At 39.1% G+C, this 17,248-nt stretch overlaps 1 protein-coding gene across 3 annotated transcripts in view; it reads left to right on the top strand.

Annotated features, from left to right (window-relative positions):
* LOC132405510 (testican-1-like) overlaps positions 1-17,248 on the top strand; it is a 486,455-nt gene that overhangs the window by 448,328 nt on the left and 20,879 nt on the right. For all 3 annotated transcript variants that reach the window (XM_059990381.1, XM_059990379.1, XM_059990380.1), the window contains one exon: positions 12,715-12,834. In XM_059990381.1, the coding sequence (XP_059846364.1) occupies positions 12,715-12,834 (120 nt within the window). The remainder of the gene's footprint in view (positions 1-12,714; positions 12,835-17,248) is intronic.

Below are 17,248 nucleotides of genomic sequence, written 5' to 3'. Positions count from 1 at the left end.
GAGCAGGATGGATTTGCCGTATGCTGTGATGCTGTAAGCTTCTTCAGCCAGTTGGGAAAGGAGCATTTTTGTGTGCCTTTTCGACCTATTGATTCTCTCAAACACACACACGCCAGAGCTGCAATAATCAGGGAACGGGTCGAGCCAAGCTGAGCTGGGGGTGCTAAGCAGACTCACTCTCTCACTTGTTGAGTGAGTGAGATTGGCTGGTGCTCCTTTTCCAGTGCCTGCTCATTGTCCTGTCACAGCTGTTTCTGTGATCCTTTCCCAAGCACCGTACTGTTCTTTACTGACTTACGGACAGTTCAGGTTATAAACCGTTGTCAAAACCTGGGGATTATTTATACCTGTCAGGGTTTAGAATTAAGTTTAAAAATCAAGCATTCATTTATCATTTTAAATACAACAAAATGTAGTTGGCTTCTCTGTTTAAAAGCAAAATATTTAAAATATTTGCTTTGTAAATGTAGTTACACAGCAAATTGGAAAAGCAAGATGGATTCAGAAAAAATGGAATTCAGTATTGTATTCTGTTCCTTGAGGCACCAGATGAATTTGTTTGAATTCCACCAGATAAGAGGCTGATGCACACAAAATCATAATAATAATCCAAAACCAATATGAGCTGGACGAATATCTCAGATAAAGAACATCCAAGCAACCCATTATCTGATGGATTGAATTATTTTTAAATTGTTGATATTCTGAAGAAATATGAAATTTATGTTAACTAATTGTGAATATTGTGTTGTGCTCTGTAAACTTGCTTTGCAAAATTCAGACTTATTTATTAACTGTTCATTTCACAATATTCAATGTGGAATTTGATAAGTTGTGTATCAAATTTACTGCAGTAACATTTTGGCTTGGATAAAGGATTGGCTGGCTAATGAGAAATACCAGGAGCATAAACTGGTCTTTTACTGAGCGCCAGGGGAATACATACTAAGGTATTAACTTTAATAAGACACTTAGTGAATCTCCCATAAGACTTGGTTGTTATATTTGCTGGTTATAGGTTAAAAGTTAAAAATAGGTTAAAAATATAGGTTAAAAGTTAGTTAAGGATATAAGGAAGCTACAAAAGGATACGGGTAGATTAGGTATGTGGAAAACATTTGCAAATGGAATGTATAGTATGTGTGAGAAGCAAACAGGATCTTGGTTAAGGTAATACTGTTCCTTCAAAAAAAGGGATTTTTAAAGTGCATTATCTCCACAGCGAAAGACAGCAGAGCTCTGAGATGCAGAGGAATCTGGATGACATGTTGCACAATTCACTAAAGACATGTGCAGGTTCAGCAAATAATGAGGAAAGCTGTCAAAATGAATCCAAAAGACTGTTGTGCTTCAGTTATATTGGGCATTACTGAGAAGGTATTTCCACTAATGTAGAACATTGATCAACTTATTTAAAGGTAATTGTTAATGCATTCAAAGCATTTCTGCAAGTTGTTTCACAGATGCCCAAGATAGGCTAAATATGTATGGATGCCTATTGGTCAGCATGGACATTGTGAGCTGAGTGGCCTGGATCAATGGTACATGACTATGATAGACATCTTTGATAACTGCACCTCACCAAAAAGTATCTGTTGGCTTGATATGGTGTAGAGATTAAAATGAAAATGAGCATTAACAGACTGACTTATGAGAACAGGTTGCATAAAGCTGATTTCTCTTCTCTTGAATATAAAGTATTGAGGGATTATTTGTGAACATTGGTAGATAAATGGGAACTAATTCTTCTAATACAGATGCCTAGGTTAAAGACATAATCATTAAGCTATTCATATGAAATCAGAAAGCTTTCCTTTGCACATATTAGAAGTCAAGATCGCTCAATCCAATGGTCTTTTCTAAACCTTAACTGAAACGGTGCCCTTGCTTGACCCAACTCACCATCGACTCAGTGCCAGGGTCGGTTCTGACCGGTATACTGTCACTCGAAGAGCAACTGCATCTACTGAAGGTCAATTCAGCCTACAGATTGTACTTGCTGCTGGTTTTCAGCCACCATGTGCAGCACAACATTTAAAGACCAGGACAAGAATAATTTCAAATTGCAATTTTAATAATTGAAAATATTTATTTTGCAGAATCAGAGCAACTTTTCACTTATGCAAGTTCTATTTCTCGAATTGCAAATGTTTGATTTCAAAGCTTTTACTAAAGACCAGTCAGATACATGGCTTCAATTGATAAAACTTATTTTTCACTATAATAACACTTCACAATCTATGTAATACTTTCTTCTAAAATACCCTCAATGACTTCGCCTAGGCTTTTTGATTCATGGAATTTATCTTAACAAAACTATTTCCAGGAAAACAGCCCTCCAGTTATTTGAAGGACGGCTGCACGTGGCAGATAACTTTTAATTTTTAAACAAAATTGACTATTTTTTCAGCATTTAAGTTTGATGTATTAACTTAAATTGTTAATATATTGTGTATCTCCCCTCAATCAGTCTTTCATATAATTTTTCGTGTCTGATGGCCTTTCCGCTTATTTGAATAACCTACGTATATAGTCAGGTGGTAGTGAAGTCAATTTAACATCTGTAGACTTTTCTTGCTATTTATAGTCCTGGCTGAACACAGTGACAAGATAATTAGAGATAGATGATGTTGTGAATTCTCGACACAATAGAGAGAGGTCAACAGAATAGTTGTACCAGATACAACTGCCACAGGTATCAGTTCCCATTAGGAGAAGCTGAAAAACAAGTGAAAAGAACAGACAACCAAGAACTTCACTATTTGCTCCTAGTCCATTAATGAAAAGTCAACTAGTGCATTGGATACAGACACCAACCATTAGTTTGAGCCAGTTCTGTGCGATTTCCCTCTGACAAGTTCAAGTTTATTGTCATTTCATCTGCATACATGTACACCTCCCAAATAAACCGATGTTCCAAGGTGCACAACACAGTACATATGCAATGCACATTCCAAGTTCTTGAGAACAATCAGGCACACTGAAGGGTTCCGGAGGTCCATTATATAACTATACTGCTTAGTTATCAAATTTACTGGATCTACTACACAGAAGTTGAAGTTTGTATCCAGGGCACCTAGGCGCGACTTGAGTAGCAGCAGTACTCTCGATGGATATGATTAAATATTCCCATTTCAGCCTGATACAGCTAAAAAGCACAACTGCATCCAAGGTCAGTACAGTCAGCAAAGATGTCTTAGTGCATTTACGCGAATGATCGCTTCTTAAAACGGACAGAAACAACAACAATTGTAGTCAGAAGCGCCCATGTAGGGTAGCATGGAGGAAGTGTGAGCACAGAGCGGGGTTACAAGTGCATTTAAAGAAACGGGGTTTTAAACTCCCCATACCGACTATCTTGCTGGCGAACGTGCAGTCTCTGGTGAATAAAAGCAATGATCTCAGCGCTAGGGTGCTGAATGAGAGGGACATTAGGACCACGTGTGTCCTTTGTTTCATGGAATCCTGGTTAACCCCTTCCGTACCAGACGCAGCGATTCAGATCAACGGGTTTACTATAAGTCGTCAGGATAGATCTATAGAGTCCTCAAAAGCAGAGTTGGTGGAGTATGCCTTATGATCAACTCTTCTTGGTGCATAAGTATATCAGTGCCATCCCAATTCTGTTCACCAGACCTAGAATATCTAGCAGTTACGTGCTGTCCTTTTTACCTACCACAAGAATTCTCCAGGGTCATTTTGGTAGCAGTATACATTCCACCTCAGGCCAGCGTCAATCAGGCTTTAGGTGATCTGAGCAATGGGATCAACATGCACAAAACAGTGCACCCTAACGCCTTCACCATCGTTTTGGGAGATTTTAACCAGGCCAGTCTGAAAAAATCACTAAGCAATTACCATCAATAGATCACTTGCAATACCAGAGGAAACAATACACTGGACCATTGCTACACCACCATCAAGAATGCCTACCGTGCTATTCCACACCCTCTCTTCGGGAAGTCTGATCACCTGGCTGTACTTCTGCTCCCTGAGTATAGGCACAGACTGAAGACTGCAGCACCAGCAGTGAGGACCAAGAAGGTCTGGACAAGGGAAGCACAGGAGTGCCTACGGGACTGCTTTGAAGTGGTTGGCTGGCCTGTATTCAGGGATTCATCTTTGAACCTGGATGAGTATGCTGCAGTTGTTACCAATTTTATTAAAACTTGTGTGAATGAATGCATGCCTATAAAGATTTATTGTACATTCCCAAACCAAAAGCTGTGGATGAACCAGGAGGTACGTCATCTGCTGAAGACTAGATCTGTATCATTCAAGTCTGGCGACCCAGGCCTGTACCAGAAACCAGGTACAATTTGCAGAGGGTTATTTCAAGGTTGAAGAGACAATTTTTTACAAGGTTGGAGGCGAAATTGGATGGACGACAACACTGGCGGGGTCTGCAAGACATACTTCCTACAAAGTGAAACCCAAAAGCATGAAAGGCAGCGATGCTTCACTACCAGATGAACTCAACGCCTTCTCTGCCTGCTTTGAAAGGGAGAACACAACTGTGAAGATCCCTGCTGTACCTGATGACCCTGTAATCTCTGTCTCAAAGGCTGATGTTAGGCTGTCTTTAAAGAGAGTGAACCCTCGCAAGGTGGAAGGTCCAGATGGAGTACAGGGTAAGGCTCTGAAAACTTGTGCCAACCAACTTGTGAGAGTATTCAAGGACATTTTCAACCTGTCACTGCTACGGGCAGAAGTTCCCACTTGCTTCAAAAAGGCAACAATTATACCAGTGCCTAAGAAGAATAATGTGAACTGCCTTAATGACTATCGCCTGGCAGCACTCACATCTACAGTGATGAAATTGAGAGGTTGGTTATGACCAGACTGAACTCCTGCCTCAGCAAGGACCTGGACCCATTGCAATTTGCCTATCACCACAATAGGTCAATGGCAGACCTATGGCTCTCCACAGGGCTTTAGACCACCTGGACAACACAAACACCTATGTCAGGATGCTGTTCATTGAGTATAGCTCAGCATTTCATACCATCATTCCTACGATCCTGATTCAAGAAATTGCAGAACCTGGGCCTCTGTACCTCCCTCTGCAATTGGATCCTCAACTTCCTAACCAGAAGACCACAATCTCTGCAGATTAGTGATAACATCTCCTCCTCGCTGACGATCGACACTGGCGCACCTCAGGGGTGTGTGCTTAGCCCACTGCTTTACTCTATATACACATGACTATGTGGCTAGGCATAGCTCAAGTACCATCTATAATTTTGCTGATGATACAACCATTGTCGGTAGAATCTCAGGTGGTGATGATAGGGCATACAGGAGTGAGATATGCCAACTAGTGGAGTGGTGTCACAGCAACAACCTAGCACTCAACGTCAGTAAGACGAAAGAGCTGATTGTGGACTTCAGGAAGGGTAAGACAAAGGAACACATACCAGTCCTCATAGAGGGATCAGAAGTGGAGAGAGAGAGCAATTTCACGTTCCTGGGTGTCAAGATGTCTGAGGATCTAACCTGGTCCCAACATACCGATGCAGTTATAAAGAAGGCAAGGCAGTAGCTACACTTTATTACGAGCTTGAAGAGATTTGGTATGTCAATAAATACACTCAAAAACTTCTATAGATGTACCATGGAGAGCATCCTGACAGGCTGCATTTCTGTCTGCTATGGGGGGGGGGGGGGGTGGAGCTGGGGCTACTGCACAGGACCAAAAGAAGCTGCAGAGGATTGTAAATTTAGTCAGCTCCATCTCGGGTACTAGCCTACTAAGTATCCAGGACATCTTCAGGAAGTGTCCATTATTAAAGACCTCCAGCACCCAGGGCATGCCCTTTTCTCGCTGTTACCATCGGGAAGGAGGTAAAGAAGCCTGAAGGTACACACTCAGCAATTCAGGAACAGCTTCTTTCCTCTGCCATCCAGTTCCTAAATAGACATTGAACCCTTGGACAGTACCTCACTTTTTTTTAATATACAGTATTTCTGTTTTTTTGCAGCTTTTTAATCTATTCAATATATGTATACTGTAATTGATCTACTTAATTTTTTCTTAATTATGCAAAGCATTGAACTGCTGCTGCTAAGTTAACAAATTTCACATCACATGCTGGTGATAATAAACCTGTTTCTGATTCTGACTTATGACACAATTTTGACATAAAGCAGGGCTTATTTTGTGATAAATGACAAGTTTATAGATTAATTGTTTACATGGAAACTATTATTAGCAATATATTGCTGTTTATTTATTGCATTGTGTCTAAGTCCTGGAGCTCTACAGCCAAACATTGTGCGAGTGTCTTCAGCAGACGGTTGAAGATCTCCCGCTGCCTCCTCAAAGCCGCAAAGGAATGGCTAATAAACAAGATGGCAAGAAGCTTTTTGGCTACAGTTGCAGTAATGAGTCTTGTTGAAGCCACAGGATTGAGTTTTTGGAGGGCATGGTGATTGTCATTGATAAGGATGGAGTGGATGTTTAATAAGGTCCCACATGGTTGCCTGAAGTAGATGATTGAGATGTCGAGATTCACAGTGACTTGGTAGTTTGGATTCAATATTAGCTTACCATAGAAGCCAGAAGGTAGTGGTGGAAGGGTGTAATTCTGGATAAAGATCAGTGATATTCTGGATAGTGGTGTTCCATAGGGATTAGTGTTAGGGCCTCTGTTGTTAGCTGTGAGGTAATGTTGCAGCCATACAAAGACCTTGGTCAGATCACACTTGGAATACTGTGTTCAGTTCTGGTCACCTCACTACAAGAAGGATGTGGATACTATAGAAAGAGTGCAGAGGAGATTTACAAGGATATTGCCTGGATTGGAGAGTGTGCCTTATGAGAATAGGTTGAGTGAAATTGACCTTTTCTCCTTGGAGCAACAGAGGATGAGAGGTAACCTGATAGAGGTGTATAAGATGATGTGAGGCATTGATCTTATGGATGGCCAGAGGCTTTTTCCCAGGGCCAACACGAGGGGGATAGTTTTAAGGTACTTGGAAGTAGATGCAGAAGGGATGTCAGGGGTAGGTTTTTCACAGAGAGTGGTGGGTTGCCAGCCATGGTGGTGGAGCTGGATACAATAGGGTCTTTTAAGAGACTCTTAGATAGGTATGTGAAGCTTAGACAAATGGATGGCTATAAGCTAGGGAAATTCTAGGCAGTTTCTAGAGTAGGTTACATGATCAGCACAACATTGTGGGCCAAAGGGCCTGTAATGTGCTGTAGATTTCTGTGTTCTATATTTACATGTAGATGGATGGGTCAGTAAGTTTGCAGATGACAGAAAGATTAATGATGTCGTGGACAGAGTAGAGTGGACTCATTGCTTAAGCGGACACCTCATGTCCATGGCATAAAAAAGGTTGGAAACTCCTGCTATAGAGGGATATCAAAGGATACCGCAGAATTAATACAGTAAGTGAGTTACAGATATTGGCAAAGAAATGGCTTGGTGGACTTTAATCCAAGCAAGTGTGAGATATTGTACTTTGGAAGGTCAAATGTAAAGGGAAAGTATACACTTAATGGCAACATCCTTAACAACTTTGGTACACAGATTCCAAGTTCACGGCTCAGTAAAAGTGGATAGGATGGAAGAAAATGTGCACCATGCTTGCCTTCATTGATTGGGACATGAGAAAAGGAGTAAGGAAGTTATATAAAATTTTGGTGAGGCCACACTATTGTGTGCAATGCTGGTCACCCTATTACAAGAAAGAAGGTGGAAGCTTTGGACAGGGTGCAGAAGAGGTTTACCAGGAGGCAGTCTGGATTAGAGGGTACGAGCTATAAGCAGAGATTGGACAAACTTGGGTTATTTTTTCCATAGCATCAAGACTGAGGGAAAACCTAATGGAAGTTTATAAAATTATGAGAACATAGGTAGTGGAGACAATTAGAATCTTTATTCTGTGGTAGGAATGTCAAATACTAGGTGCGTCACGAAAATGCAATGAATGGAGGGATGTAGATGATGTAGAGGGAAGCAATTTAATTTATTTTACAGACTACTGCAGAAATATTGCTTCATATTACTCCAAATTCCTTCTATAAGTAATTGAGGATTGGCCAAATTATTTTAAAATATTTATCATGATTAATTCCTACATAGCTTCTTTTGACAAATAATCCTAATACTTCTACAGGTGGTATCAGTCAACACCTGTTGGATGGTTCGATACCAATAAGACTGCCATTAAAATAACTTAGAAGGAAGAGATAAATTGATTATTAATCTGGAAGATGGCACTGATAATACAAATGATCACAGCTGCAAACAATTTCTTACGGTTATAATGATTTTTTTAGTCCATTATTTTTTCTTATGTCCATGTACTACTTAGCCTTCCTTTTACTGCACTCATCTATTGGACTGACAACATTTGTGAGCAATCATTATTTTGGAGGCATATTATCAAATGGATTCCATTCTCATACTGCACAAACTAAAATTGTCCCTGTTCCAAATATCATTGTATTAGCGTGAATCTTGGTGATCTATTTTACCCATCCTGTAAAAAATATTGCAGATGTTTATTATAGAGCTGCTTTGGGAGATTATGTTCTTATAGTATTGCAGTTCAAATGTAGAACTTCCCTACCCCTTGCCTGCTCTACAACATCAGTAATATGAAGTTAATGTTACTGGATTGAGACTAAGAAATAAAATGTGAATTTTTGCCAACAACATAATTTGGATCTGAAAATAGAGTGAGTTAACACTGCAGGTTTATCAATTTTTTTCAAATATCTGTACTTTAAGTAATAAGCAAAATATTTTTGAGAATTTTACTCGTGGCAGCAATTATTACTCAGAGAAGGAAGAGTTTGACTTTATCAAACATTACAGCAGCAAACTCACGTCGTAGAGGCAAGATGATCCTCTTGATCTCATCATTGAGCTTAATTGGCTTGGTGTCTTAGAATGATTTCTTCCTCACATATATATGTCTCTCCTTCATCATCATTGGGTCAAACACCAGGAGCAAAATAGATAATAGCGCTGAAGCATTTCAAGGGAGTAGCTCCTCTCTAATAGCTGAAGGACATTTTCTGGCCTTGCTGGTAGTAACTACATCATACAAATGGAAAAGAATCTTAACTGCCAGATTAGTTATTACAGGAATTTTAGCCAAAATATTTAGAAGATGAATTTTCAAACTGTTAATCATAAAGTTGACTCAAGTTTGACAGGTAACACAGGAAGTTACTAAGGTAGCGCCTGCATCTCAAAGTCAACAAAAATTAGAGGGAGCCCATGAAAAGTAAATCCTACAGACTTTAAATAACAAAGATATAGATTATTTTTGTTTTTCCACCTACTCATATTTCAATTAATTTTGTAATTAGACCTTTATAAGATCTAATTCCAGTATGTTTTTTACTTGGAAATATAGAGGGAGCTACTCACTGTCTTTATGGGATTTCTGAAGGAACTGACAAATCTCAATTCGACTTTCTACAGTAACATTTAATTGTGGTTTAGTTTGAATGAAACTTTACATGAGATGATGCAGTTTAAAAAATATCCTTGGCTAGTCTTTTTGAAAAAGATTTTGCCTTGCACAGACACCTTGTAAAAATTTGTATCCTGTTTCAGAAGCAATTGTTCTTTAAATATGTAACCCTCTCACCATGGCTCATAACTAACTTGACTCATTAGCTAACTCTGGCTAACAGCCATGTGACTCAGCATCACATGGGTATCTGTGAAAAGGCTACCTTCAGTAAGGGTCGGTATGATTCCAAACAGGAAAGTTTTAATGCTCCAATGAGGGAATGAAAATTGTGATGAATACTGCCCCATGCAAAGTTATCTTTTGCCATGAAATAATAGATTGTAAATCAGCATAAAAGTACAGTGCAAATATATTTACCAATATTTCAACTTTAAACAAACATTTAACAGAAAAAGGGCCCATTACAGTTAAACCATTCTAAAAGTGCACATAAATGTTTGAGCTCGTTTCTGTAGTCGCTGGGTGTATCACTTTACTCATGCCACTGAACTCCCATCACCAGCCACAGTTCAAACTTCCCTTGAAGAGCATTATGAACAAACACACTAACTCAGAAGTATTGGCACTTACTCCTTGGAACCATTCTTCCTCACAAACCACCCTTTAAGATAGCATCTTCCCTTCAGGTGGGATCCTCCAAGCACCTTCCCTTCTGCTCTTCTTCTCATCTCCTCACAAAAGACCCAAACCCAGATTACTGTCCTTCAGAAATCTGATTTCACCCCACTCTCTCAAATATTCCACAGCATCCCAGTGGACAGAATGTTACAACATGTTACCAAGACAAACTCAGTTGGATGGCACAACATTCCTAAGTTGTGCAAATGGTCCCTATCTCAACTGAAATCGACAAACTAGTCTATGAAGCTTGCTAACAGAACACACTGCGCTTGCAGAAAAATGCTAAAATAAAATGTCTAACAGCTTAGCAGTAAAAATACGATAAAACATGTCCTTAACCAGGGCATTGGACATGCCTAAGCAGTTAGTGTTGGTCATCCTAGGTCTTGAGTTGCCAATCATGAGGCGAATTGCTACGTAGTTAAAAATGTCAGCTTTCTTGTTGGAAGAGTGAATGGAAATTGGCTGACCATAAACTGGATTATTGTGAGGTTTCATTTTTTTTTAATCTGGAATTACCTGAGTTGTGGGAAGCTATTGAATGTGCTAATTACTAGTTAGCACTCCCACTGATCCTTTCTCTTGTATTCCTATCTGCAAAGCAGAGCAAGATGAACCTGTTTCTCAAGCCTCCAAACAACTCTAGATTAGTTTAGGTCAATCTGAGCTGACGGGTAGTTACTGAATGGACAGGCACTGTTCTGACAATGGACCAATTTTTATTATTCACAAGTTTCTTCAATACAACAGTGTTTCATTATCTTAGCTCCTGCATGGTTCCTCTACAACCAACAACACAGCTCTGCCAGCTATGCTGAGATTGTCTAGATTGCCTCAAAATGCTATACAGTGATCAAATGGTTTTATAGCACTTTGAAGTGACCTAGGCTTATTAATAATTTGTATTATTATGAATCACCTATCATATCAGATTCAGATACAAAGATCAGCAGAGCATCTGAAGGCTTGATTTAATGTTATTTTGATCATGGTGCAAGTCTTCAAGCTATGAGTTTTTGTACCTCAGTCACAAGTCTGATTGTTGACAGCCTCTTGTGTCACCAGCTAGCCACTCTCTCTGCTTGTGTAGACAATGAATTTTAAATGCACATCAAAACTTGCTGTTCCTTTCATATTTTGAGTTTATTTATTTATTTCCCCCCTTCACCCCTGAAGAAAATCCATCATTGTGAATTTCATTCTGCATCTCAAACTTTTGGGTAGCGATTTGTGAATTTTATATGGTTACATTCTATAAGCTGAGCTCACCTGCAATTTGAGGAGCATTGATATGTCACCAAAGACACTTGTAAATTTCTACAGCGGTACTGTGGAGAGCTTTCCAACTGGTTGCATCACGGTTTGATATGGAAGGCCACTGCACAGCATCAGAAAAAGCTGCAGGAAGCTCTACACAACTCCATCATGGGCACCAGCCACCTCAGCATCTAGGACACCTTTAAAAGGTGATGCCTCAAAAAGGGGGCATCCATCGTTAGGACCCCACATCACCCAGGACATGCCCTCTTCTCGTTGCTACCTCCAAGGAGGAGATACAGGAGCCTGAAGACACACGCTCAATGTTTCAGGAACAGCTTCTTCCCCTCTGTCATCGAATTTCTGAATGGAGAATGAACACCACCTCAGTATTTTTTCTCTCTCATTCTGCACAATTTATTTAAGTTTTTATATATGTGTACTACTTACTTTAATTTATAGTTTTTATTATGAAGTATTGCAATGTACTGCCACCACAAAACAACAAATTTCATGACAAATGCCAGCGATATTAAACCTGATTCTAATTCTACAAGCTTCTCCATTTGCAGCTATATGATCCACTGATTAAATGTTTTCTGCAATGATATTACGTTAAACCTTTGAAATATTAATGTACAGTATATGAGTTTGCGCTGTTTAGGATTTCAAAAGAAGACTTGTTTATCAACTGAAACAATCTTAACTGCAAGATAATTATGTGGAATGGTTGATCTTTGCAGTAAACCTATCAGAGAATTATTGGAAATTGTTTTTTAAATTGTAAATTATGCCGCAGGCCTTTGGTTCCCTGTTGTGCTGCTCATTTCTTGTGAGATCATAAACGAATATGTTGATGGAATACAGAGATATGTAAAGCTTTACTGGATTAACAGTTGAAAGATTTTCAAATGAAGTAATAGATTTGTCAATTTAGACTCCATAGGAGATCCTGCTTCTCACTATCATCAGTATCTAGAATGCAACAGTTTAAGTAACCCCCAAATGTCCCACACTTTCCCTGTGCGGCATTCAAAAATCTTTACCATAATAAGAGACAAGGCCATCTCTTTTTTTTGCTTAAAACATGATTATTAAGCCAATTGAAAAATATTCTGCTGATCGTTACTTTGTTCACAGGAGTCATCCAGCTACCTAATGTTAGTGTTTGTAAATCACTGACAGAGCCAAAATGTCAATTGAGGATACCCAGCATGTTAGAATCTTTGTACGATCCTCCTGAAGTTTCATAATAACAGTACACCAATTTGTTTGATAGTGGTGCATATAAACTTATTATTTTGTAATTTGTAACTGTTTTCTGCTGCTTGACAGTATGCAACGAAAAAGAGTTGAGGAATCTGGCCTCCAGACTGAAAGACTGGTTTGGAGCTTTACATGCTGATGCCAACCATGATCTGAGGACTAAACCAAATAAACAATCAGAACAGAAGCGTAAGTAAACAGAAAGTAATCCTTTTATAGGAACTAAAGAGTAACTTGCTGCTGAAGAAAATTGGAGTTGTCTAACAATTTCATACACAGCCTAAAATATTTATTACATTTATGACGTTTTACAGTCTTGAGCTTCACTCAATTCTTATGTAAGATTATCGGCTGGAAAGTTTTACACAGAAGAGCTTGGTAGTTAATTAACGTCCCAAGTTTAGCTTTGCTGCAAAATGGTTTTGTAAAGCTTGAGTCATCTGTGAAGGTGCAAACTAACTTAAAAGTGAATAGGATTAGATTTCCTCTCCACCCACTAGATTTGTCTTAAAACCTAACTTCCAAATGGAAATTAAACACAACATGCAGGACAAATGCACCTTATTGTTACTGCTTTCAATTCTTTATCATTTCTGTCCAATAACAAAGTTTTACTTCCAATTATCCTTTTGTTTTGAAAAGATAGGGACTAAATCAGAAATAGAAAAATGTAAACTGAGTAAGATCCATACAGGAAAATTTGATATTAAGGTTAACACTTAAGGTTAACCACAAGAGGACACAGGTTTAAGGTGCTTGGGAGTAGGTGCAGAGGAGATGTCAGGGGTAAGTTTTTTACTCAGAGAGTGGTGAGTGCGTGGAATGGGCTGCCAGCAACGGTGGTGGAGGTGGATATGATAGGGTCTTTTTAGAGACTTTTGCATAGGTACATAGAGCTTAGAAAAATAGAGGGCTATGGGTAACCCTAGTAATTTCTAAGGTAGGGACATGTTCAGGACATCTTTGTGGGCGGAAGGGCCTGTATTGTGCTGTAGGTTTTCAACGTTTCTAACACTTGCTTACAATGCATTATTCCCAAAGTTCTACTTACTGATAAAATTCCGACACCTTGATTCAACACATATCCATTGTTAGTCACTCACAGCCTAACAAGTACAACTAGGTTCTCATAGCATTGCTACCTCTGTGGTTGTGAATTCACAAAGATCCTCACTAATCAGATCACAGTCTAATTATCAAAACTAAACTCAAGTAGATCTTTAACTACTTGCCACTACCTCAAGTTCTGGAACTCCCCTTCCTACCCACTCTCATCCCCCATGATCCCAACCCTAAATGCTTCCCTCTATCACAACTGGCACCCATCTACACCACAACTGCCCAGCACCATTCGCTCATTTCTAACATACCCATTACCCACAATTCCAACCTCCAGCTCCTCCCTTGTATTATTTGCCCCCACCATTCACTGCACTGTTCAAGGACACACGCCTTCCTCACCAGTGCCTTGCACAATGCTGAATGCCACCAATCCCTATACCTGGCTGCTGGTCTGACTCTACTACCAAATGCCAGCAGCTGAATCCTCTCATTTTTCTCTCATCCAAAAACAAAATTCTTAACTCCTTCCCAATAGCAAAAAAAAGCTAATATTTTAGATGCTGGAAAACTGAAATAAAAGCCGGGAACGCTGGAAATACTCAACATGGTGACAGCATTTATGGAGAGAGAAACATAATGTTTCAGGTTACCTAACCTGCTGAATACTTCCAGCCTCCTCAGATTTTATTCCAGCTCCACACCCATGTCATTGTACCAAACAATTGTAATACATCTTTATTTTCCTCGAGCTGAACATTTTGGGGAGGTTAATAAAAGGTGTTGAAATTGGCTGTTCCAACTAACTGTGGGAGTTACGGGCGATAACAAATGCTTTATCCAAAATCTTTTTTTTTGATGATTTTGCATTCTGCGATTATCCTTTACTTTTCGAAAATTGAAAACATAACCTCATTATTTAATAAGTATGAGAGAGAAGCCAAGAAATTATGAGCCTGTTAGTCTAACATCTGCTGTGAGGAAGTTGGTGGAATCCATAATTGAGGACATAGCAATTGGAGAGTCCAGAGTAATTTAAGTTGATTAGAGCAAGTCAGCATGGATTTTCAATCTGCATGTCATTTTTAATGAAAAAAAGATTCCGGGTCAAATGACTAATGTAGCATATGGATGTAGTTTATATTGACTCCCAGAAGTCATTCAAAAAGGCTTAATTATAAAAGTTTGTTAATTGAAATTAAAATGCATGGAATTGATAATAAATTAGAGTTGAATATGTGATTGGGCAGACAGCGGAAGAGGGAAAACAGAGCTGATCCTGAATTAGTGGGAAGTGATTACAGATGTTTTATGAGGATCTGTGATGAGGCCTCAATTATTCATCTTTATTGATAACCTAACATTATAAAAATATATCCAATTATGCTGATGGCACAAAGCTCAGTGGCACAGTAAATATTCTAATCAGTTCACTTTAGTTTTATGTGAAGTAATTAATCTGAGAACAGAAGAACAGATAGATTGGAAAGTTAAGCATGGTTGAGGTCCAAAAGGATTGAGTACTTGAAATACAAAACGTTAATTCCAGATGTTCAAGATTCAAGACTGGTTATTGTCATTCTTCAGTACGTGAGTGTAAAGGAGAATGAAATGATTGTCACTCTGGATCAAATGCAACAGAAAAAAAAAACATAATAAGTATAAAGAATACAAAAACCCAAAAATAAACAGAATAAATATACATATAAAATCAAATTGTTTAATAAGATGGAAGATGCTGAGGATACTCAGCAGGTGAGCCAGTATTTGTAGAGAGAAAAGTTAACGTTTCAAATCCCCTCGGAACTGAAAAGTGAGAAGATAAACGTTTAAAGTTGTAGAGAATATGAGAGATATACCTGTCACGTACTCCATGACCGGGTTAAAGGGCCAGCAGAAATGGAAAACACATTGGAGTCTAGTATTGCTATAAACTAATAGTGTTTATTAGTAACTAAGAAATACAGTAATATAGATGCAATTATAATGAACAGGTTAACAATGATATACATAAGTGTGGAAATAGGAGCAAAACTAGGCTCTTTCAAACCTAGGGGTAAATGGGTACAGTCTTACGATGGTGGAGAGAGTTCAGTTCAGTTCGAGGTAGTTACTTAAGTAATGTTGGAGAGAGAGAGAGAGGTGAGAGGTGATGCCATTGATCTTCCCGTTGTCTTCTGTGGTCTTCTGAATTCTCGTTGTGGTCACCGTCTATGACCATAGCACATATGACTGTTCTTCAGTGATGGAATTATCACCCAGGTGAGGGTGGACACACAAATAATTCCCCACCAATCGCACTTTTTCACACTGTGAGAGCAACTGATCGATTTCCCCGAATCGATCCTCCAAAAACCCCACCTTCTTGTGGGTGCAACAAAGCTCATTCAGTGTCTGAAGCTGTGTGTCTCGTGGTGTGTCTCGTGTGTCACAGCAGACCTGGCTTTTATCTCCACATGTTGGACACCAGCTGCCCATCAACCTGCTCCTCCCTCCACTTTCTGCAGGAACATTACAAGCAGGCAAGTGACCTCGGGGAAAGGTAAACAAGCTGGCAGAGAAACCATAACATCAATCTTTGGAGCAGTTTCTGTCTCTCTCTCTCTTAATAGCAGCACAGTTCATAGGGTCTATTCTGGACCCCGTTTCAACTGGGGTTACCCGTGACATACTAAACAAAGAGGATAGGATAGAATGGAGATTAAGGTTTTCAGGTGACACTGTGTTTTTGGAGCTGCTCAATTAGTGGATAAGTAACAGCAGATTGTGAGAGAGAACATAAAGCTATGCAACGATTGCTGAAAATCTGAAACAAACAATAGATGATGGAAGTTCTCAACAGATCAGGCAGATACTTGGAGAAACGAAAGTCAAACTAATGTTACAGGTGGATGACCCTATATCAGAACAAACAAGAAGAAGTGGTTATCTAAAATTGTAAAATTTATTGTTGTCCCAAGAGTTGGAAGATGAGGTGTCTATATTGTGATCCATTTCAACGGTGCAGGAATGGGAGTGGAATGGAGATTAAAGTAGTAGGCAGTTGAAGTTGGAGTCATGTTTGTGGACTGAATGGAGATGTAGAGATTCATGTATGACGTTCAATAAAATGCAGTAGACAAGCATAAAATAATTAGCCAGAGGTATTGATGGATTTTAATGATTTGGCCAAGAACATAAAGGAAGGGAGCTTTGCTGCAACTACACAAACTCTTGGTTAAACTTCTCATCTTTCTTTCCAGTCCTGATGAAGGGTCTTGGCCCAAAATATGGACATTTTACACTTTTCCATCGATACTGCCTAACCTGCTGAGTTCCTCTAGCATTTTGTGCTTTGGATTTCCAGCATCTGCATTTTTTTCTCGTGTTTATCTTAGTCAGACACCATCTGGAGTGTGGTATAGCATGTAACAAAGGCTGTAGTCACCTTACAAAAGAGAGTAGCACTGTTTGCCAAAGCATTACTAGGTTTTGAGATTGAGATTAAGAATAGAGATTACATGAAATAGTACTGCAGTCCTGGAATGGAGAACATAAAGGATGA

The sequence above is a fragment of the Hypanus sabinus genome, chromosome 15 (genome assembly GCF_030144855.1).
Source record: "Hypanus sabinus isolate sHypSab1 chromosome 15, sHypSab1.hap1, whole genome shotgun sequence".
NCBI lineage: Eukaryota > Metazoa > Chordata > Chondrichthyes > Myliobatiformes > Dasyatidae > Hypanus > Hypanus sabinus.
This window is presented reverse-complemented; position numbering and strand designations above follow the sequence as displayed.